The 23,419-nt window shown below is 46.2% G+C and overlaps 2 protein-coding genes and 1 long non-coding RNA gene across 16 annotated transcripts in view; 1 reads left to right on the top strand and 2 right to left on the bottom strand.

Annotated features, from left to right (window-relative positions):
- The window catches only part of LOC131498979 (protein NYNRIN-like), a 24,251-nt gene extending 21,736 nt beyond the window's left edge, over positions 1 to 2,515 (bottom strand). For both annotated transcript variants that reach the window (XR_009255663.1, XR_009255662.1), the window contains exons 1-2: positions 2,382 to 2,515; positions 1,576 to 1,804 (exon numbers count right to left, since the gene is read on the bottom strand). The gene's annotated coding sequence lies outside the window, so the exon portion shown is untranslated. The remainder of the gene's footprint in view (positions 1 to 1,575; positions 1,805 to 2,381) is intronic.
- On the top strand, positions 2,391 to 18,432 carry ZNF544 (zinc finger protein 544). 11 transcript variants are annotated; one of them, XM_058706563.1, is made up of 8 exons: positions 2,391 to 3,078; positions 3,482 to 3,622; positions 4,114 to 4,258; positions 8,275 to 8,683; positions 9,985 to 10,076; positions 11,636 to 11,774; positions 12,080 to 12,163; positions 15,846 to 18,432. In XM_058706563.1, the coding sequence occupies exons 4-8, from the start codon at positions 8,641 to 8,643 to the stop codon at positions 17,864 to 17,866; spliced, it is 2,379 nt and encodes a 792-aa protein (XP_058562546.1). In that variant the 5' UTR covers positions 2,391 to 3,078; positions 3,482 to 3,622; positions 4,114 to 4,258; positions 8,275 to 8,640; the 3' UTR covers positions 17,867 to 18,432. The 11 variants fall into 11 exon arrangements, with proteins under 11 accessions (XP_058562546.1, XP_058562548.1, XP_058562550.1 ...); XM_058706565.1 differs by lacking the exon at positions 2,391 to 3,078 and adding an exon at positions 3,132 to 3,204; XM_058706567.1 differs by lacking the exon at positions 2,391 to 3,078 and adding an exon at positions 3,154 to 3,256 and having other exon boundaries at positions 3,482 to 3,559; positions 4,118 to 4,258.
- Positions 12,779 to 23,419, bottom strand: LOC131498985 (uncharacterized). Of its 3 annotated transcripts, XR_009255665.1 has the most exons (6): positions 23,316 to 23,419; positions 19,197 to 19,325; positions 17,174 to 17,282; positions 14,654 to 14,809; positions 14,088 to 14,250; positions 12,779 to 13,235 (listed from the first exon to the last, which is right to left on the bottom strand). It is a non-coding gene; the product is annotated as an uncharacterized LOC131498985 (long non-coding RNA). The 3 variants fall into 3 exon arrangements; XR_009255664.1 differs by lacking the exon at positions 17,174 to 17,282; XR_009255666.1 differs by lacking the exons at positions 14,088 to 14,250; positions 17,174 to 17,282.

Raw genomic sequence — 23,419 nt, 5'->3', positions numbered from 1 at the left:
TCTAGTAGTAATGGTACTCTTAGTGCCCAGGTCTCTAAAACACACTTCCCACTAAAAAGAACCAGGATTCCTCAGAGAAGTGCCTAATTCCAGGGTGGGGCAGGAAATTTACAGAATGAGCCTTGCAACATCTTCTCTGACTGGAAAGCAAAGAAGTTATCAAAAGCTTGAGATCATGTCAAAAGGACACAGGAGTCAGCATAGAGGGAGCTGCTTGTGGCCAACATTTGGACAGTTGGAGCATCAAATTATTCACTGTAATAGATTAAAACAGATAAAATATGTTAAAAATCATGTATATAAAACATACTCACTGGCTACCTTTGGAAAATGCTAATATATCTATTTTCTCAAAGCATAGGCAAAGAATGAAGCATTTATCCTGCTTTTCTTGAATAAACTCTACCTCCTTAGAGTAACCAAAACGTTTGTGAGGGAAAGATTTTCCTTATGGAAGAATGCAGGAGATGCAGCAAAAAGATGCAGAAGAAATGATGTAATTAGAAAATAACCATTTTGTAACTCCTAATAAAATAATGGGCAATAATGGGTATAAGCAACAATCTTCAATGACTGCGAAAACCACTCTGCGAAAAATGCTGGACAATTCTATAATAAATGGATCAAGCTGTCAACCCTTGATCAAAATAAACATCACAGAAGTGCACCAGACATTATGTACCTTCTGATATGATTCCAAAGAAAACACATGCACCACTTATGAAGGATTAGCAAGCATAACAAACTTGAATCTAATTAAGCCTCAAGGTTCAACTACCAATTCACAGGAAAATAAGGGAACAAGAAATGACACCACAAGGATACTATCACCAAAATCCAGAATGTAGTAAATCCTTTTGGAAAATACCTAGTTTCAACAGATGGAAATAAAAGGAAAAAGCACATATGGGGAAAATCCCTAAATTATAAGACTGAAGCACACATTAACCAAATGTAAAGTGTGAATCTTGTTCAGATCTTAATTTAAATAAACAAAATGTTTTTTTAAAAAAAAAAAAGGACACAAGTGGAATTAACACTGGATATTTGATATTAAGGAATTTTTGCTAATATTTTTAGGTGTGTTAATGACTATGGTTATGTATTCAGAAGTCATCTTTTTCCCCCATTATGTTTTTCCAATAGGTGTTGGCAACCTTATGTACTGATTTTTAAACAGACTTATTAACATAATTCACACACACCCACTTAAACTGTACAATTCAATGGTTTTTTACTGTTTTACAACCATCACTGCAATCAACTTTAGGCCATTTTCATCACCCCCAAAAGAAACCAATATCCATTTAGCAGTCACTCATTTTCCCTCAAACTTCCCCAGTCCTAGGCAACCACTAATTTACTTTCTCTATGGATTTTCCTATTCTGCCAGAAATCATTATCTTTTACAGATAACCTTAGTTATTTATGAGTGAAATGATAGGGAATCTGCTTCAAAACAATCCAGTGGTGGCTGGGAGCAAGCGGGGATAAATTTAAAGAACAGAATGAGGGGAGTAAAAGAAGTTGAGTAAATGCATGGAGAGAAGTATGGGTTTTCATCACACTATTCACCTTACTCTTGTATGTTTGAAGTTTTCCATAATAAAAATAAACAAGGTTGTTTATGGTATCATAAGGAAAAGTCCCAAGATGGCCACAGGCAGTATTAGTTGATTTGGTGACTCTGGTTCTTTCCATCTTTCTGCTCTGCCATTCTCAGCATGGCGACTTTGCCCCTTGGGCTGGCCTCTTCAAGGTGCTGGCACGGCAGTACGGTTCTACACATTATGTGCAGACAATGCTGTTCAAAGACAATAAAAGGAGACACCCTATGGTCTATGTCAATTACTGAGGGGGGAACTTCCCCAGAAGCCCCCAGCAGACCTGTCGTTTCTCCTTGGCCAAAGGGCTTTTGTCTAATTCAGTGACACAGCAAGAGGCACGAGCCCACTCCATCAAGACTCTCCCTTTGGAAGTCAGATTCCAGGCTTCCTGGAAGAATCTACAAATTGCAAGGTCATGTTAACAAGTATGAAATACGCAAGTTAAGAAGCTGATTGTTGTTGGGTAAAGCAACCAACGAGGTCAGGCCCAGAAGAGTCCAAGCGAGGAAGGCTGGTCACAAGAGCACCCCAGACACGAGGGAACAATCAGGAGCTTACGACGTTCAGGCAGAGCCAGAGTGGCTCCCGCCAGCAGGCCGGCCTGGGAAGGTTCCTGTGGCAGGTCAGCAGGTGGAAGATCTCACACTCTGCGCCCCACGACGCAGTGAGGCTGCAAACACAACAACGGGCAGACCACACCTAATAGAACAGACCCACAACCTCTCCGGCTACAGGCCCCCACATTCAGGACTTGGTCACTAACTGTCAGCTTACCTATTTTTTTGTCCCTGGCCCACTTCGGGCCAACCGGAGAAAGCCAAATATACTCCCTAAGCCATCCCAGACAGGATGACCCGCTTAGTTAGCCCGTCTCCAACTTCCACACTCGCCAAAGTGCATCCAAGGCGCACCCGAGGCCTCTCCTGCTTGTCGCTGAAAAGCTTTCCGTGCCTGCCTTCGAGCCTCCGCCAAAGGCCCAGGATGGTGGCGGACTCCCTCGCTTTAGCGGGGTCTAGACCCTTTCAAGGCGTCTTCGTTCACTTCCACAGCAGGTCGACGCGCTGGAAAGGCCGACGAGGAAAGGATGCGGCCGAGCGCAGTTCAGACGCGAATCCCGCCCTCGACGTAGATCGCAGACGTCCGCCATTCTGGCGTCGCGGCCTCGGTTGCCGGCTGAGGAGAGTCAGAGTCGCGTCCGTTAACCCGGGCCGAGCGGAGAGGCACGCCAAAGAGTACAGCCCAAGGGAAACCACAACACGAGCCGCCGTAAAAGGGAGACGGCCGACTCTGAGTCCCAGGGAGCCGCCGGCGCACAAACACCTCCGCCCTCGAACAGTCGCCTGGAAGAACGGTCGCCGCCGCGGGAAAAACCGCCACCGGCGCGCGGCTTTCTGGGATTTGCAGTCCGTTACGCCCAGGGCGCGCACTTCCGCCGTCCACCGGAAGCGCAGCCATTGATCCGCACGCTCAGGTGAGCCTGAAATCCGGGACCCGCACGGAGGCTCCGCTGTCGGCTGGGCGGGGCGGGCTGGAGGGCGGGGCCAGGCCGGACCGAAGTTATCTGGGCGGTGCCCGGGAAGTCAGGGGACTGGCCGAGGTCGTTCCGCCTGCGGGGCCGCGCTGGGCCTGTCGGAAGCGAGTCCCTCTCTGTACAGAAACTGGGAGGGAGCTGCCAGGGCCCCTCCTGCTGCAGAGAGCGGCTGGGTGTGATCTAGTTTGAGGTTCTCCTGCTCCGGGGCGCGGCCGGGAGCCGGTTTGGTTGAAGCTCTCCCGCCGCAAAGGAGACCAGCTGTTGTTGAGGGTTTCTGTCCGGCCTGTGGGAATCTGGGGCCTGCCCACCCAGACCCAGCCTCGCGTCTCTTTTCTTTCCTCAGGTTGTTAACCCCACCTACCCCGGGGGCGCTCTGTGCAGGTGGTGGTAGCCTAGGCCTCCCGGCAGCAGAATCAGGCAAGTGAGGCTTCCTTTACCCAGAGGCCACCCCAGCCTCAGAACTTGGACGCGTTTTCTTCCACTGGTATGTGAACTTGAACTCAGTTTGAAGAGCAAGTGTATGCTTTCCAAGCGAACAAAGATTAGGGGCAGTCCAGGTAGAGCATCAATCAACTCTGCGCCCAGGGTGTTTATTGTGTTTGTTGGTACCCCAGGTTAAGGGCTGGGAGAGAGAAGGGGCTTGAGGTGTGAAGAACACGGACATGAAGCTATCCGGTACGTGAGGCATTAGAGTTGGATTTCAAAGAGCCTCAGAGTAGAAACGTCTGGCTGTGGAAATAACTGTGCAAGAGGGAATGCCAAGGGGGTGGGAAGAGCTGAGGACTCTTGAGTTCCCATTTCTAGTGAGGAGCCAGGATGGAGGTCACAATTCCTGGTCACTCAGCTGTGTTGAGTTGAGGAGTGGATACGAGGTGGGCTGGAAATAGAGGAGGAAGTGGCATTGGCAGGGAGCCTGGGAGGGAGGTCTGGGCTGAACTTGAAGCCTGGCGCAGCACTTGAAACCCCACTCTCCAGACAGGGAAAGAGGAAGCTGTGAAAGGAAGAAGAAGAAAACAATCTCTGCCCCAGCCCTGGAGACAGAGGAGACAAGGAGAGACCCTGCCGCACCAGCCCCCTCCCAGGTCCAGCAGGAGGCATAGAAGAGGAATTTATGTATAATGTATGTGACTAAATGTGCTGTGTCCTGTGTGTCGCATGATGTTGAGCTCTATAAATACAGCTCATTTAATCCTCACAGAAGCACGATGACACAAGGCCTGCTGTTCTCCCAGATGTCTACAGATCAGGAAACTGAGGCCTAGTGAGGTTAAGGAGGGCTGTTTAGGGCCTACAGAGGCAAGTGGTGGAGCTGGGACTTTGAAAGCAGTCAGTCTGGCTGCAGAGTAGTGTTCCCAGCCCTTGCCCTTGGATGCCTCCAGACAAGGAGAGGATGGGAGAGTAGAAATGGTTATAGGCAGGAGGAGACTGCCCAAGGAAGGGCAGGAGTGTCAGAATAAGATGGCATCATCTAGAATCTTTGTCCGCTTTCTTGGGTGTGGTGTGCATTTGCAGTGTGTGTGTTCAAGAGTGAGGGTAGAGTGGGGCGCCTGGGTGGCTCAGTCGGTTAAGAGGCCGACTTCGGCTCAGGTCATGATCTCGCGGTCCGTGAGTTCGAGCCCCGCGTCAGGCTCTGTGCTGACAGCTCAGAGCCTGGAGCCTGTTTCAGATTCTGTGTCTCCCTCTCTCTGACCCTCCCCCGTTCATTCTCTGTCTCTCTCTGTCTCAAAAATAAATAAACGTTAAAAAAAAATTAAAAAAAAAAAAGAGTGAGGGTAGAGAGAGCATGGACAGAGTGAAGAAGAGGGGACTGAGGTGTTGGCTGCTCCAAGGGGCCTAGCTGTGAGGAGCAGAAGCATGGAAGTAAGGGTTGGGGGTACTGGGATGCAGGAGTTTAGTTGACTAGAAGGGAAATCTCTCCCCTGAGAAGTTGAAGGGAGCCACTTGGGAGGGTTTTGGCTTAGAGGAGTCAGTGCCTGGAAGGTGGTAGAGCCTAGGGTCATTGACTGGAGTCAATTAAGAGGCAGGTTTGTCTGCGCAGATCGGACAGTAGTGAGAGGGGTGGGAAGAGGGAGTGAGAGCATGGACTTGCTGGTGTAGTGGGGATACAGATGGGGCGGATGTGTCTCATACCACCTAGGACTCAAAAACCATCAGTGGCAGGCAGAGAGGGTGGCTGGTAGCCTGAGGCAGATTGTGTTGAGCTTCCAAGTGAGAGAGGCTGAGGGGCAGGTCCTTGATGAAAGATGCTAAGAAAGGGGCAGTGGGCTGGGCAGCAGTATACCAGAGGGAGAGGCAGAGAACCAAGATGGCACCCTGTGTATCTCTTTATCTGGTTGTTCATCTGTGTTCTTTGTCATATACCTTAATAAACTGGCAAATGTGTACATTACTTTGAGTTCTGTGAGCCACTCCAACAAATATAGGATCTAAGGAGAGGAGGTCATGGGAATTTTCAATTTGTAGCTAAGTCAGAGAGGAGTTGTGGGTAACTTGGGAACCTGCTGCTTATGGTTGGCATCTGGAGGGATTGGGGCAGTCTTGTGGAACTGAGCCCTTAAGATGTGGGATCTGAGTTGAGTTAAATTGTTGGACACCCTGCTGGTGTCACAGAGAAGTGTTTGGTATGGGAAAAACCCCCACATTTGGTGAGCAGAAGGGTCAGGACTGTTGAGAATGTAGGAGTAAAGGAGAATCTTGGGAGAACAGACAGGGTTTTTCCCAACTCAGTGTCCGAACTGGCATTTAAGATGTACTTTTTATTTTATTTTATTTTATTTTATTGTTTTAATGTTTATTTTAATTTTTTTTTTTTTTTTTAAATTTTTTTTTTTTTCAACGTTTTTTATTTATTTTTGGGACAGAGAGAGACAGAGCATGAACGGGGGAGGGGCAGAGAGAGAGGGAGACACAGAATCGGAAACAGGCTCCAGGCTCCGAGCCATCAGCCCAGAGCCTGACGCGGGGCTCGAACTCACAGACCGTGAGATCGTGACCTGACTGAAGTCGGATGCTTAACCGACTGCGCCACCCAGGCGCCCCTATTTTAATTTTTGAGAGACAGAATGCAAGTGGGGGAGGGGCAGAGAGAGATAGGGAGACACAGAATCTGAAGTGGGCTCTGGGCTCTGAGCTGTCAGCACAGAGTCCAATGTGGGGCTTGAACTCACCAACCGCGAGATCATGACCTGAGCTGAAGTCGGACGCTCAATCGACTGAGCCACTCAGGCGCCTCTCATGTGTACTTAAAAAAAAAATTTTATGTTTTTTTTTTTTTGAGAGAGAGAGAGAAAGACAGAGTGTGAGTGGGGGAGGGACAGAGAGGGAGACACAGAATCCAAGGCAGGCTCCAGGCTCTGAGCTGTCAGCACAGCTCGTGACCTGAGCTGAAGTTGGATGCTCATCTGACTGAGCCACCCCATCTCATGTGCCCATATCATGTGTACTTTTAAAAAAAAATTTTTGTAATGTTTATTTATTTTTGAGAGAGAGAGAGAGACAGAGCGTGAGCAGGGGATGGGCAGAGAGGGAGGGAGACACAGAATCTGAAGCAGGCTCCAGGCTCTGAGCTGTCAGCACAGAGCCCAACGTGGAGCTCGAACTCACAAACCATGAGATCATGACCTGAGCTGAGGTCGGATGCTTAACCGACTGAGCCACCCAGGTACCCCATCATGTGTACTTTTAATACAGAAAGGAACTTCCAGAGCTTGTGGAGGAACTTGAACTTGAACCTGAAGACAGTGGGAAACTGCCACACAGTGACAGAAGCTGCATTCTACTATGGCTTCTGTGGCTTCCTGGGAGAAAGGGGGAAAGACAGGAGATAGGACCCAGTCAGATCTTCTTCAGTAACTCAATCAAAAAGCAATAGGCCAGACATTGGGAACCAAGGGTGTGGAGAGGTGCATATTTGAAATGTGGGGGACCCCAGGTCTTTGTGACTAACTGAATGTGATAGGTGAGTGTGAAGGAGGGGTCAGGAAGGATTTCAGGGGCACCTAGGTGACTCAGTTGGGTGTCTGACTCTTGATTTTGGCTCAGGTCATGATCCCAGGGTTGTGTGATTGAACCCCATTTCGGGCTGTTTGCTGAACATGGAACCTGCTTGAGATTCTCCCTCCCTCTCTCTCTCTTTCTTCCTCTCTCCCTCTACCCCCAGCTCATTTGCTCTCTCCAGAAAGAAAGAAAGAAAGAAAGAAAGAAAGAAAGAAAGAAAGAAAGAAAGAAAGAAAGAAAGAAAGAGAAAGAAAGAAAGGAAGAAGAAAGGACTTGAAGCATCATTCTCAGATTCTCAGTACACATGTGAAGACCAGAGAGTTAATCATTTCCAGGCTAGGAAATCTTGGCACTGTTGACATTGGAGGCCTAGTCGTCCTCAGGTGGGGGAAATGTTTAGTGCCCCTCTCACCTCTGCCCACCCTCTACAAGGTGTGACAACCACGTGTCTTCAGACATTGCCAGATGTCCCTTGAGGGCACCCCTGCTCCCAGTTGAGAACCACAGCTGTGCAGAAAGGGCCAACTTTCTCACACTTCCTGGAGATGGGGTTCTTTTCATGGCCTGGTCCTTTAGTTGAGCCTGATGCACACTGTGTATGGTGTCCCCAAGTAAACAGACAATTTATCAGGTAGGATATCCCTAAGAGCTCAGAGGTTACCTCCCAGCAGCTAGCTGGTCAGGGAACAGGCCTTTCTTTGAAACGTGCGAGTCATGGATAATCTAGGCCTACTGAGTTACACAACCTGTTATGCACACAGTATGTTAGGTGTGCTGTGGACGGTGTGGCCATTCCAGCATTGTTATGGATGGATGGAACTTTTGCCTTCTTGGGGTGGGGGTTGTTCTGGGAGTCAGGTAAATGCGTACTCACACCAGCTCTAAAGTTGAAAGTTGAACTTTTTGTCACAGACTTATGTTCTGACTTTAATGTTTTTTAGTAGGATATAAATGGTTTTCCTCTAAGATTTCTTATTTGACAGCTATTCGAGACATTCTGGCATTCTGTTTCTTGCATGTTTATTGCTGCCTTATCTGTACTGGCCTGAGCGCCAAGGTCAGACACAGCCCTGCGTTTTGAAGCCATCATCTTCTGCTTCAGTATTGAATTTGTTGCTCAGCACTCTCCCCTTTTTACAGCAATTCTCAGAGGACTTGGGTGCTCTATTTGCCTGAAGAATATGAGGTCTCTGTGAGAGAGATTGGGACCCACCACGAAGGTGATGACCAGAAGAGAATGTCTGCAGAATTAAGCTCAGAAAAGGAGTTCTCAGACCTGGCTGCATTGGAATCAGCAGAGTTCTCGAAAGAGACTGTCTTGGAAGTGGGAGAACAGTGGGAAGCTGCCTCTGGTGCCTTTGTGGCTCCAGCAGTTGCAGGTGCTGAGGTCCTGGCCCATCTGCAACCACTGTGCTCCTGCTGACTGTGGCTAGGGGCTGCCCCCAGCATACTCTCCGCGGAGCTCAGGACCAGGAAGCTCAGCACCTGGAAAAGCTCGAAGAGGAGATGACACTGGTAGAGGAGACTATCCGGACATTTGAAGGCAGAGGTGAGAACTGCCACAAACGTGAAGCATGGGGAGAGCACGATTTCCCCAATATGTGAGTGCTTTTTGATTCTCCGGGGAAACGGTTTTACAGAGAAAGTAGAACAAGAAAAGTGCTAGCATTCAGTCCTGGGAACAGAGTGAGTGTCTGCCTCCCGGAAGCAATGAATGAGAGTCACGAGTCTCCGTGGGCCTCCAGCCCAGATGGTAGCTGTTCTGAGTTTCAAGGGGGTGAGGGTTCAAGGTTCTTTGTGACCTGGATGGCACCATGGAAGTGAAAGGTGCCATCTGGCGGAATGAGCAGGAGCTCCATGTGAACAGACACACAAATGCAGCATATATTTCTGGAATGTTGGGTCATCCCAAATGACCAGTGACGAGAGTTGGCGTGTGGGCGTACACAGGTGTGGGTGTGCTTCTGGTGCAAGTGGGTGAGCAGGAGTCAAATATGGGGAAGGTTTGGCGGCCATATTTCATGGGATTCTCACCCGGCTGTCTCAGTGGGACAGTCACATGCCTGCAGCCAAGCTATTAGACAAGTAGGGTATGGGAAGCAATGGCGAACAAGTAAAGCAGCAGGTGATGGGCACACGCCACGCGGGGGCAGCGTCCTGTACCTCCAGAGTAGCTTGGGGGAGCACATACCCGGGATGACACCCCCTACAGAGCCCTTAGTTGTCCTCCTGGGGATTTTTATCCTCCTTGTCCCCATTCCCCCTACCCCCATTTTTGGAAACCAGCTGATGTTTTATTGTGATATTTTAAAATTGTGAGTCTTTTTTTCTTTTTGAAGCCAGTTCATGTGTCACTGGTATTCAAAAATTGTGCGGTTTTCGTGGGAAATTAGCTGATATTTCATTGAGGTATCTTAAAATCGTACAATTGTCTTAACACTCTGCTTGTATCTCCGATTTAGCCTCTTGAAATGACAGGAGAAACTGGCCAGTCCTTTACTTAGGTGTCTAGGGATGGCTGTGTATCTGTGGGGTCACAGTTCAGACACACCAGCATGTACCTGGGCATTTACCTTGAGCCTGGGGCAGCCCATGTCCATCCCTAGGCTAGGACCTGGGCTGGCTGGCCCACTCCACATCTGGAAAGCTGGCTTGGCTGCCACAGCTGACCTCAGAGCCTTGGACTTTTAGGAAACTGGTCACAGCCCTGTCTCCCAGCTACTCAAAACCCAGGGGAATGTTCATCAGATGGCATTGGCAGGCCTCTCCTTTGTTGGGGTTGTGGGTGGTTTCTGTCCCGTGGGCTTACTGAGGAGGGGCTGAATTGCTAATTGCTCCCTCTTTCGCCAGCCCTGCCTTCTGAGGATCCCTGCCCTCTCCACAACAGCTTATTCAGGTATGAGGAGGAAATGGAAGCACATTCTCAGCCAGTCCCATCCCAGGTGAGTTAGGGACCTTTTCTCTCTTTGCCTCAGTCTCCTCAGCTGCAAAATGGGTCCAGAACTAGCACCCAGGTCCTCAGGCCAGCCCATAAGAGCACTGTAATGTTGTCCTTAGCCTTCATGTGAAAGCCAAGGGCTCTTTGCAGATAAAGCACCTTCCCTGTATGGATGAGCCAGGAGCTTCTAGGATCAGACCCAGCATGAGGCTTCTACACCTGGTCTCCTGGGACAGCTGGTGCCCTGTGGCTCAGACTGTTTGTGATGGGTGCTCAGCAAGTTATCAAGGATGGGCAGAACTAGGCCTCCATACCCCATTTAGCCACACTGGGCCCTTGACCCTCACTGAGACTACTCAGGAGGGCCACTGAGAGTGTCCCCTTAAAGTGCCATAGTTGCCCTTAGATGGCTCACAGTGCAGCACACAGTGGGATGAGGAGCAGGTCCCTGACCTTGTTCAGGGTCCCATCACCACACCCATTATCTGTGTGCTTACTGGGTGCCTGGGGGTCACTGCCCCTCACGTCCTGTGAGACTTCCTGATGCGGGAGACTGTCTTCATGAGGGACAGCAGCTCAAGCTAGAGGAGTTCAGGGACATGTCCAGGTGTCCCTCAAGTGAGTCATGAAGCTGAGATGCTACCTCAGGGCCTGGCCCCTGAGGCCAGGACACATGGCTTTTTGCCTGCTGGCGGCCTTCCTTGAAAGTAGGCTTCACCTAGCGCTCTCTCTAAAGGGCCAGGTAGGAACTATTTTAGGCTCTGTGGACCGCATACAGCCTTTGTCCCATCCTTTTCACACATGGTGAAAAATGGATTTAAAAATGTAAAAATCCATTCTTAGCTATATTAGTCCGTTCGTGCTGCTATGACAAAATACCACAGGCTGGGTGGAGTAAGCAACAGACGTTTATTTTCTCATAGTTCTGCAGACTGGAAATCTAAGATCAAGGTGCCAACAGCGTTGCTTTCTGGTGAGGACTGTCTTTCTGGCTTGCTGGTGGCACCTCCACTGTGTCCTCACGTGGTAGGGAGAGAGGCCTCTGGTGTCCCTGCTTCCTCTTATGAGGACACCAATCTCATCACACTAGAGCCCTGCCCTCATGACCTACATTAGCCTTAATTACTTCTGGGTAAAGGCCCTGTCACTTTGAGGGGTAGGCCCTCAACATGTGAATTTGGGGGGAAACAATGCAGCTCATAGCATTAGCCTTATAAAAAACATACCATAGCCCTTATTTGTCCTGCAGGCCAAAGTTTGCTGACCCCTGATTTAGAACCTCCTCTTTGGCTTCAAATTTGTGACTTTGTAGAGAAGTGAGGGGTGGGATGTCTGAGTGGGATTCCTGTTGTTTCCCAGTACAGGAAATCAGAAGCACCAGTGTGGCCAGGGGTAGATGAGACACTCAGAGAGAAGTGAAAACACCATGGACCTGGGTCTGGGCTTGGTCCCAAAGATGGGAACCCCATGAGTGCTCATGGGGGTCATCCTCGGCCCACGTCCTCTCCCTTCCCATGCTGCCCCATCCCCCCTACCCAGCGTCCACAATGTATGATGATACAGGTGATGTTTCAGCCACCTGTGAGCTTCAAGGACGTGGCTGTGACCTTCACACGGGAGGAGTGGGGACAGCTGGATCCAGCCCAGAGGACGCTGTACCGCAACGTGACTCTGGAGACCTGCAGCCACCTAGCCTTCCTGGGTAAGATAGGCTCCGCCCATCACAGCAGATTTCTGCTTCAGGGACTCAAAGCTCTGGCTCTTAAGGGTATGCCTGGGCTGGGCCAGAACATTCTAGAAATGGGTTCCTTTGAGATGCAGATCCCGGATATTGCCACTTTTCTGCCTCTAAGGAGCCGAGAGTTTTGCTGGGAGTTTTTTCGGGATGTGCAGGGCCTTCCTAGTCCATCCACATCTAACCCCAGGACTGAGGGCTGGGCTGGAGGACATAGTTCTCCTCCTCCTCAAACAGAGCACAAAGTCCTGTGTTTTCCCCCCAATGACCAGGGCTTCTGCTTTCAAAACCGGCTGTGATCTCCTGGCTGGAGCAAGGACAAGACCCATGGAGGGCAGAGCATGGACCTCCCGGAGGTGAGAGGAAATCAGAGGCCTGGTGAGTTAAGGGGGCCAGAGAGCTCTCCCCAGGACCCTGGGTCCTAGGAGGGGAGGAGGAGCAGGGAGCTTCCTCAGGCGTCCAAAAAGCCTCATTCTCAGCCACATCACCCCATCCATCCCCAGTCCATGAAAAACACATCATTATTGTCCTGACATTTCTTATGTACAGGTTCTTTTCTGTTCCCATCTTCCCTTGGTCTTCATCCCTTAGCTGCTTGCTTCATCTACTTCCAGCTCCTTGTGCCCCCTTTTCCTTGAGTCCTTCATCCTGACTTCCACCCAAGGCAGCGGCTCCTCAGACTTCCCCTTCAGGCCTGGTCTTTACCCTGTAGTTGGGTGTCCATCCCTCCTCCATGTTGGACATTCCCATAACTACTAGATGATCCAGAGGTATGGTGAGAACTTGTGCTTCCTGGGAAGTGGCAACGACCTACTCCTTCCAGAAGGATTTCTACTAAATCAGTTCCTGGACTTATTTTCCCACCTCTTCTCATCCACTTCCTGATACATCCCAGTGTGTCAGCCTGGTTGGAACTCTCTTTTTTTTAATAGCTGTGTCAGATACAATGCACATACCATATAACGCACTAGTTTAAAGTATGCAGAGGATTTTAGTATATTCACAGAATGTGTATCCATTTCTACGATCAATTTAGAACATGTGCATCATCCTAACTAATTAGGCTGCTTCTGATTTTTGTTGCTGTTCTGTTTTAATTAATAGATTTTATTTATTAGAGCAGTTTTATGTTTACAGAAAGTTGGGCAGAAAGTACAGAGTTCCCATATTTCACCCTTCCCTCCCCCACCACACACACACAGTTTCCTCTGTTATTAATATTTTATATGCTGTGGTACTTTTGTTACAATGGGTGAAGCTGTATGGGGCGCCTGGGTGGCTCAGTCGGTTGAGTGTCCAGCTGTTTATTTCAGCTCAGGTCATGGTCCCACAGTCCACACTGGGCACGGAGCCTGCTTAGGCTCTCCCTCTCTTTGTACCTCCCCCGTTCACGGGTATGTACGCTGCATGCACATGTGTGCTCTCTCTCTAAAAAGAAAATAATGGGTGAAGCTGTATTAACCCACTATTACCAATAGAGATCAATAGTTTACATCAGGTTCACTCTTGGTGTTGTACACTCTATGGGTTTGGGCAAATGTATGATGCCATATATCTATCATAGTATCATGCAAAATAATTCCACTGCCCTAAATATCCTCTTTGCTCCACCTATTCCTTCCTCCCTCCACCCTAACTCCTGGAAACCACTGGTTGTTTTACTGTCTCTGGTTTTACCTTTTTTAGTATGTCCTATAGTTGGAATCCTGCAGTACATGGCCTTTCTTAACTGGCTGCTTTCCTCCACCTAACTCCCTCCACCCTAACTCCTGGAAACCACTGGTTGTTTTACTGTCTCTGGTTTTACCTTTTTTAGTATGTCCTATAGTTGGAATCCTGCAGTACATGGCCTTTCTTAACTGGCTGCTTTCAGTTAGCAGGAAGCATCATGTGTATCCTTCACACCATCTTCGACCTTCACACTGCCTTCTGTGTTCCCCTAGCCAGAGGCGTTGAGTTTATCTTATGTGTTCTTGTTGCTTCTTACCCTATAACTCACACTTGCAGCCTCTATTATTGCTATTTTTCCTTCTGAAGCATCACCCACTTTTACTTGTTCTTGGTCATTCTCATGATGCCATCCTGAATTCAGTTTATGGGCGTCATCTTTATTCTCATCAGTCATAGACATCACTTTCTCTATTTTCCTCATTTTGAAATCTTAATGGAGACACTGCTGAAAAATGTCTAACCTCCTTTGCCCAGTTCCCAATGACCAGACACAATTTAGACACCTTTAGCCACCCAAAGACTTCTTTCCTCCTTCTCGTCCTCAAATACCTTTTCACTCCCCTTCATTGTTTCATTTGAAAAAGTTCTGATCATTAGGGATTCCAAGGCAACATCAAAAGGGAACACAACAGAGTCTTGGGAAAGAGAACAGCATTGCTCGTGGAGGGTGTTGAGCTTAGATAAGGACTTTCTCCAAGTCGGAAATGTCCTCCTGGAAGTTAAAGGAGGGCCACAGAGTATAGTTAACATTTTGCCAAATGGAGGATCCCTGTCTCCATGGCAGACATGGAGAGTGAAGCACAGGGACTTGAGCAGAGGCCTTGATAGTACTAAATGTGGGCAGCTATACACCTGAAATAGGAAGAGTGACACGTAAAGGGGGAATCTTGGAGAACTCAGGCAAGGGTCCTGAGCTGGGAACCTGTAGCACTTGTTAGAGGCCCACTATTTCAACAGAGGGAGGAATGCTTGTTAGGATAATCAGGGGTGATGATATCAATGGTACCATGAACTAACAGTGTACTCTGTGCCAGGCACCATGTAGGACTCACAGATCGGTTCATTTGTGCATCAAAGTAAACCCTGTAAGCTAAGGATTTTTATTCCTGGCTTACCACCGAGGAGAATGAACTTCAGAAGTTGCTGGTTAGTGAAGCCCAGTTGCCACCCAGCCTGGCCAACCACACTGTTTCAAGGACGACAGTGCTTTTCTGGGGTGTCGGTGGCATTGACTATGGAGTGGTGAAAGAGTCTTTTTTTCTGTGGGTAGCCTGAAGAAACAGTAGAAATAGTGTGTTAAGAATATTAAGTCAGTGTTGATGTTTGGGATCCTGTTTCAAGATCCAGAACCAGAAAATAAATAGAGTAAGATTCTGGATCAATAATCTAGATTGAGGCACCAGATAGGCCCCTGTATTAATTTCCCATGGCTGCTGTAATATTACCAGTTGGGTGGGTTAAAACAACACAAATTGATTCTTCTAGTTTTGGAGGCCAGAAACCTGAAATCAATACCATGGCAGCAGAGTCATGCTCCCTTGGAAGGGTCCAGAAGGAAATCTGTTCCTTGTTTCTTCCCACTTCTGGTGGCTGCAGCATTCCTTGGTTTGTGCCCACATCACTTCAGTCTTTAAGGCCAGCATCTCTAAATCTCTTTGTTCCGTGTTCATATCACCTTCTCTGTGTGTGTCAAATCTCTCTCTACCTCCCTTTTATAAGGACACTCCTGGTGACATTTAGGGCCCACACAGATACTCTCCCTATCTTAAGTTCCTTAACTTACACATCTGCAAAGACCCTTTTTCCCAATCAGGTACCATATTCACAGGTTCCAGCAATTAGAACGTAGGTATCTTTTGTGGTTATTGAGGGCTGTATACCTTCAGACCCCCCCCCCCCCCGATTCTTTTTGTGGATTTCTCCTTTATTCTTTTTTTTTCTTTTTTTTAATGTTTAGAAATGTCAACATTTATTATTTCCCTTATTTTATTCTATTGTTATATTTCTATTTTATTTTCTATTATCTCTCCTTTATTCTTTACCCTCCCCTGCTTATTCTTATTTCTCTGCTCCTTCTTTGGGGACCAGTCCCCCAGTATCTTTGCTTGTTTTTTATACTTTATCACTGATTTCCTGTTTGCTGATCCATCTCCCCCCACCCCCCCCCCCCCCCACATCCTGCATGAAATTACAATCCATGGGTTAGAAACAAACCCAGAGACACCTCTTATACTTGGTGGGTCTCCTTCATCCCATCCTCTCCCTCTAATACATATCCAGTAATTCAGGATTTTGGATTTCTTTCAGACTGGAAGAATACACTTGAAAAGGAAGAGTCAGCTTCTAAAGAGGATACTGCTGTGGAAGAACCATTCCACAACATAGAAATGAAATGCATACAGGAGGAGGGCCCCTGGTTGGTAACATTGGGAGGAAGGCAGGATTGGAGGGACCAGCTAAGGGAGCACCAGGAAGACCCTTTGAGTCAAACGCTATTCACCCCAGAAAGACCGTTTGCTCATGGGAAACATTGTGAGCCTGACCTTGGGGGAAGTTACCTGAATTTAAGACTTCTACCTCCAACATTATCCACAAGAGCACATTTCCATACACTTGAGTCACAGGTTAAAAAGTTGAAACAGAATTCAGTTTTCATTAATCATGAGAAAGGCTGGGCTGATCTGAAGCCCCATGAAAATCACCAAAGTCCTATCGCCTTCTATCAGAGCATTTCCTTGAATAAATTTACAGATGTTGAAACGAGAAATAAAAAGCCTTATGAATATACTGTCAGTAGTGACTCTTTCAACTATGATACCTCCCTTCGATACCATAATAGAATTTTTTCAGCAGAGAGCAGCGATGACTGTACAGACTATAGAAACATCATTAATCATAGCATGTCTATGAAGGAACACAAACCAACGCATTTTAGAGAACTCCAGTATGAGTGTGACAAATGCCTTGTACAAACTGTGATAAGTGATCCTGAAGAAGCACCATTTAGATGTGAGGAGGAATGTAATACCTTCCATGAGGTGTCATCTTTTACTGACTGTGACATCATTCAGACTGGAAAGAAGCCACATGCATGTAATCAATGTGGAAAATCTTTCAGCTGTTGCTCTAAGCTTGTTGTACACCAGAGAACACACACTGGAGAAAAGCCCTATGAATGTTCTCTGTGTGGGAAGTCTTTCAGCCAGAGCTATGACCTTGTTGTACACCAGAGAACCCACACTGGAGAGAAGCCCTATGAATGTAACCAGTGTGGGAAATCCTTCACCCAGAGTTCCAAACTTATTAGGCATCAGCGAACTCACACCGGAGAAAAACCATATAAATGTCATGAATGTGGAAAATCTTTCAGGTGGAACTCTAACCTTATTGTACACCAGAGAATTCATACTGGAGAGAAACCTTATGAGTGTGGTCATTGTGGAAAGTCCTTCAGCCAAAGTTCTGACTTTGTTGCACACAGAAGGACTCACACTGGAGAGAAACCCTATGAATGTAACCAGTGTGGAAAGTCCTTCATTAGAAGCACTCAGCTTATTAGGCATCTGCGAATTCACACTGGAGAGAAACCATATAAATGCAATCAGTGTGATAAAGCTTTCACTGGGAGCTCTCACCTTATTGAGCATCAGAGAACTCATACTGGAGAGAAACCTTTTGAATGTAATCAGTGTGGGAAAGCCTTTGCTGGGAGCTCTCACCTTCTTTCACATCAGAGAATTCATTCTGGAGAGAAACCATACGAATGTAATGACTGTGGGAAATCTTTTCGGCAGCGATCACAGCTTGTTGTGCACCAGCGAACCCATACTGGAGAGAAACCTTATGAGTGTAGTCATTGTGGAAAAGCTTTCAGCCAGAGATCTCCCCTTATTGTGCATCAAAGAACACACATTGGAGACAAGCCGTATCAGTGTAACATGTGTTTTAAAGCCTTCAGTCAGAAGTCACGCCTTATTGAACATCAGAGAACACATACTGGAGAAAAGCCCTATGAATGTATTGACTGTGGGAAAGCCTTTAATGATCGGTCAACTCTTACAAAACACGAGAGGACACACACTGGCGAGAAACCCTATGAATGTAATCATTGTGAAAAGGCCTTTAGTCAGCGATGTCAACTTACTAGGCATCAGAGAATTCATACTGGAGAAAAACCCTATGAATGTAACGAATGCGGGAAAGTTTTCAGTTATAATACATCCCTTATTCAACATGAAAAAATTCATGGGAGAGAAACTCTGAATAATCAAGATGGAAAAGCTCACTGCGAAACCTTCTTTATTAGACATCAGGTGACCAAGGTATGACTCTCAGAGTGTGCTCTAATGACCACATATATCAGATTTGCTTGGAGTGTTCATTGAAACTGCATATTACCAAGCTTACCTTGATCTACTAAATCAGAACCTCTGGCAGTAAAACCCAGGAGCCTACAATTCCCAAACGTAGCACAAGTAATTTGTATGTACATTAAAATGTGTTTACTTCTGCATTTAGATGAGAAACTATGAACATGATCACTGATTTAAAATTTTCAGTCAGAGCTCTTAGGAGTTAGGAAATTCAAAATGTAAGTATACCCACCAAATAATCTTTTTAGTGAAAACAACCACCCAAACTTACTCAGACATTGTCCCTGTAACACATTCCTAGAAATAATGGATTGGAAGATAGTCTTGATGTAAAGCCCCAAACACTGTCTAAAATGAAATCATTGCATGGTGAAGTTGGTACTGAGTGATGAAATATGTAACCAGCAATGATCAATGTAAACCAGCAGTTAACATGAACTGGAGGAGGTCTAAGGATGGGAAGTCTTCTGAAATGGTTTTTATTAGAATTAAAAGTAGACTCTGGGGGCACCTGGGTGGCTGTTGGTTGAGTGTCTGACTCTTGATTTCAGCTCAAGATCCCAGGCCATGATCCCAGGATTGTAGGATTGACCCCCCGCATTGGGCTCAGCGCTGAGTGTGGAGTCTGCTTAAGATTCTCTCTCTCTCTCTGCACCTCTCCCTTACTCAAGCTCTCTAAAAAAAAAAAAAAAAAAAAAAAAAAAAAAATACTGAATATGTCAAAGACTCTGTTGATTTAACTTTGTTGCCCAGTTAGGTTGACTGTAATCAGACCTGGATGTATAGCAATATGAAACATATTTATCACTGACTGGCTACTCAGCTGGTGGAGCATGCAACTCTTGATCTCAGGGGTCATGAGTTTAAGCCCCACATTGGGCATGGAGCCTACTTAGAAAATGTATATATATATCAGGTAAAGTGAAAACAGGACCCAAAGTAGTATTTACACAAAATGTTACAACCACATAAAAAACATGTACACAGATGGTTGGTTAAGAAGGTCAGCTCAGGGGCGCCTGGGTGGCTCAGTTGGTTGAGTGTCTGCCTTTGGCTCAGGTCATGATCTTATGGTTCATGAATTTGAGTCCCACATTAGGCTGGCTGCTGTCAGCACAGAGTCTGCTTCAGATCTTCTGTCTCCCACTCTCTCTTCCCCTCCCCTGCTTGCTTGTTCTCTCTCTCTCAAAAATAAATGAACATTTTAAAAAGTCATTCAGCAACATGTTCAAAAAAAGACTGAACTGTAAATCAACAATGGTGAAGAAAGTGGGAGAGGCCATACCTGCAAATTTGAGCAAGGTGAAAGCAGATGTGAAGGCATCAGCTGGAGATGCAGAGTGGGAAAGGCTGAAGCCAGGGTCCTGTGAAGAGGGCTGAAGTAGAGGCCACAGTCCCCTGGCAGAGCTGTACACTGAGAGGTGTGGGAGAAAACAGGATTAATTGAAAAATCTGTTCTGAAACTGAATTTCCTCTCCCTCCTCCCCCCTTTTTCTTGTCTTACAGTAAGTATCTGACTGTGGGCAAGCAAAAAATATAGGAGGGAGAAAGTTATGTGCTAGAAACAGTTTGAAGGACTAGAGAATTTGGTGGATTATGTTCCAGAACAAAAGCTGCCTTGTTTAGGCATTATAAGGACCTTCATCCTAACAACTACTTCTTGCACTTTTCACCCTATAGCAAAGCATGCCATTAAACCAGTCTCACCCACCTATGGAATTTCCCATCTTCTTTGATAGTCTTTTCACTATGGGTGGGAGCCAAGGTGTGAAAAATGATGAAAGCTTTCAACATAAAATAAAAAATATCTAAAATGAAACAAAAACCAACCCCAAAGAGAACAGATATTCAGGGAACCAAATATTTAAAAGCTTTATTCTAAGAGTGGGTCAAAAAATAATTGCAAGTGAAAAATAAATCCAAGATGCTCTTTTTAAAAGAGAATTATGAAAACAAGAATAGACTATGAAATTAAAAGTAAGATTATTGGACAAGAAAGAAAAGAGGAAGGAAAGAAGGGAAGGAAAAGGAAGGGAGAAGGGAAGAGAAGGGGAAGGAAAGCTGAAAGATCTTCAGATCTTGCCAACTACAATCTATGATGAATAAGATCCATGCATTTGACCCTGATGCTAATATTTCTTCTTAGAAGAGGCAGAAGACTCATGATATTGGAATAAAAGGAAGAGATATATAATCAGATTGTTTTGATTGGTCTTTCACTGAACAGTATTTGCATAGATATAAACAGGAGATACTGGGTTTTTTTTTTGTTTGTTTGTTTTTTGCTTTTTTTAAAGAAAGAAACCCAGAGCTGTGATGTGAGGATTTCATAACGGCAGGAGTAGAGCACCACTGTTGCCAGCACTAACAGTGATGGTACAGTCTGCAGCTGTTGTAAAGTAGGAGAAAGAGATGTAGTGGGGAGACAGAGTATCCCTGTATCCTCATCTTAGGAAGTGGACTTTTAAATATAATACGATAGGTTATTTAGGAGACTAGAATTAGGGCTCAAAATGGTAATAGGACAGAAATTAGATGCAAATAGAGGAGCAACAGTCTGAGCCAAATCTACACTGCTTACCAGAGCAGGAAGTCAGTTAAGTCTATAGGCCATAAAAGATCGGAATTATAGAGATGGCCTCAGGAAGAACTGGAATAGAAATGGTTAAAAAAAGAAAGAAATGGTTAATAGTCATTGATGGAATGTGACTGTTGAGTAGGGTAGGGCAGGAGACCTAGATTTCATTTTATACCTTCTGTAGTACTTCATTCCCTGGTGGTACATTCTTTGTTTGGGTAACAATTATTAACAATGTGTAACTATAGGTGAGCAAAAACCACAGTACATGAGGACATCTGCAATTGATTTGTGGGATTAGGTACAATTTTCCTTCTTTTGATTCAGTGTTGCTGTCATAGTAGATTGACAATTTAAAAAGCAAGAGCAAGAAGAAAGATGTCAGACTTTTCTGTTTAGCAAATTAGATTTCATTCCAGAAGAAGGAAGGCTCCTTGGCTTCTTAGAAGTCCCTGGAATTAAAGGGGGATGACTTAGTCTTTCAAGACTTGATTTTCCAGCAGCCTTATCACCAGGAAGTCAGAAGGCAGCCCCAGAGTGGGGACCTGGAAAGGTGCTGATAGCCTGGGACAACTAGATGTGGCAAGACAGTTGTGTGAATTTGTGTAACCAAGTACTGAATGTGCTTCCCCCAAGGTCACTCTGGCAGTTACCTGGTTTCCATCATAAAACACTTCAAGTAATATAGCTGCTGTGGTTCATAGGAGACCCTGAGGTTGAGGTGGAAAACACCTTGGCTAGGCAGCCTGGACAGAACAGATGGGAACTTTGCTTGTGATTGGATAGTTGGTCCTGCTATTGCATAACTCTCAGAAGATGGCAGAGCCTGGGGGGAAGGACCTGCCCAACAGACCCAGTGGAGTGAACATCGTTTGACAATTCCTGTTGGCTAAAACATCTGAGAGATTTCTGCATTCACAAGTCATGAGGGCAGCCTCATTCAATGAAGGCGCTACTGGAGACTCGGGTACAGAAGATGTGTGCAATGCCACAGTGTCCTCAAGCCATAGTGGGGACTCCACACGTGGTGGTTATGTGTGCCTGGAGACTAAGCCCAGAGGGAATTAGAAGATGGAGATGGAGGGACTGGGGATTGAAGGGTGCAGCTCCTGCATATGCAGCCAGTGCTTTAGCCTTGCTCTCATAGGTATTCTACCCCCACAAGAGTCCTAGGACCCAAGAAGTGGGCTCATCTGAAATAAGAACCTGAGCCCTTTCCACCCGAATTATTCTCATACTCAGAGGTCAGTGGTTCCTGATCAAAACATGCATAAGACCCACCTGAGAGGAGCTATTAGAATTGTGGCTCCTGGGCCCATCTTCAGAGAGTCCACTTGGTCAGGCTGAGGCGATACCTAGATATCTGGATAGTTCAAGGACACTTTCTATTTTTTCCTTAACATTTTGGTTGTTTTGTTTTTTAAAGATTAAAAAAAATTTTTTTTTAATGTTTATTTTTGAGAGAGAGAGACTGAACGCAAGCGGGGTAGGGGCAGAAAGAGAGGGAGACACAGAATCTGAAGCAGGCTCCAAGCTCTGAGCTGTCAGCACAGAGCCTGATGTGGGGCTTGAATTCATGAACAGTGAGATCATGACCTGAATCTAAGTCAGATGCTTAACCAACTGAGCCACCCAGGCGCCCCTAAAGATTTTTAAGTAATCTCTGCACCCAATGTGGGGCTTGAATTTACAACCCGAGATTAAGATCACATGCCCCACTGACTGAGCCAGCCAGGCACCCCTATTTTTTTTTTTAACATTTTGTAAATAGTAATCTCAAAATCGTATATCCACATATCACTTTCCTCTTTGTTAGTTTTATTTAAGTTTGTGGCTTTTTTTTCCTTTTTTGGTAAAAACACTAGATACCACATCTATTACATGTGACCCAGAGGCTCCTTTTAATGAGAAACAGAAATCCATTCTCCCCTCCCCCATTTTAGAATACAGATATCAAAATAATCCTACACATAATTTTGATACAACTAGGCAGCGAAACTGTTGAGGGCCACAAGACCATCCCCACATCCAGAGATTTCCAGGCGATTTCATGAGACTCAGCATATCCTCATACTCACAGCTAAGGCTTATTGTAGTGATGTAGCAAGGACACACAGGTGGACCATAAGGAGAAAGGTGAAGTCTGGGGAAATCCACGCGCAGGATTTCTCTCTTCTCTTCTCCCCTCTTCTGAGGGGGTCACACAATGCACTGAGATGATGATGGGAGTTTAAGTTCACTGTGATTTCCACACCAAGAATTTGAAGAAGACCAATAAGGAGCTCAGTAGGCTGGGGCTCAAGGAAGACACAGCTCCGGTACGTACGTGGATGGCAAGCAGGATTACAGGGACAAGAGGACAGATTGTGATGCAATCTCTCCCTCTTCTCTCTCCCTCTTCTGAGGGGGTCACACAATGCACTGAAGACCAGGCAAGTAGGCACCTTCTAAAACATACCACATTCCAGACTCCCAGAAGTAAAGCAGGTGTTCAGTGTAAATCACATCATTTGCATTTTCTGGGCACAGTGAGACATGCTTATCAGTTGGGATACACACAAAACTCTAAAAGCCAAGTTGCCAGGTGTCAGCCAAGGGCCAGGCCAACCCTGAAAATGGGACCTTGTAACAGGTGGAGCCTAGGCTGCCATATTAGTCTTCTTTGTGCAAGCTCTCATGCCTCTTCAAACACGAATATATTTAGCCGTATTCACAGTACCTGTTCCATTAGTAGTTCAGACTATTGCCCTGGCTGCTCAAGTGGGTACAACACATAGTTCATATAAATCCTGCTTGAGGCTGGTTTTCAGAATCACACCTCCATACCTCAGACTTGACACTCCTTGCCATGATTCAGTTTGTAGACTCAAATCCCATTTGGATCGTTCCAGGCTTAAATGACACAGTACCTTGATAAGAAAACAAAAAAA

The sequence above is a fragment of the Neofelis nebulosa genome, chromosome 17 (genome assembly GCF_028018385.1).
Source record: "Neofelis nebulosa isolate mNeoNeb1 chromosome 17, mNeoNeb1.pri, whole genome shotgun sequence".
Taxonomy (NCBI): domain Eukaryota; kingdom Metazoa; phylum Chordata; class Mammalia; order Carnivora; family Felidae; genus Neofelis; species Neofelis nebulosa.
The sequence above is the reverse complement of the archived record's forward strand: the minus strand, read 5'-3'. Positions and strand labels throughout refer to the sequence as shown.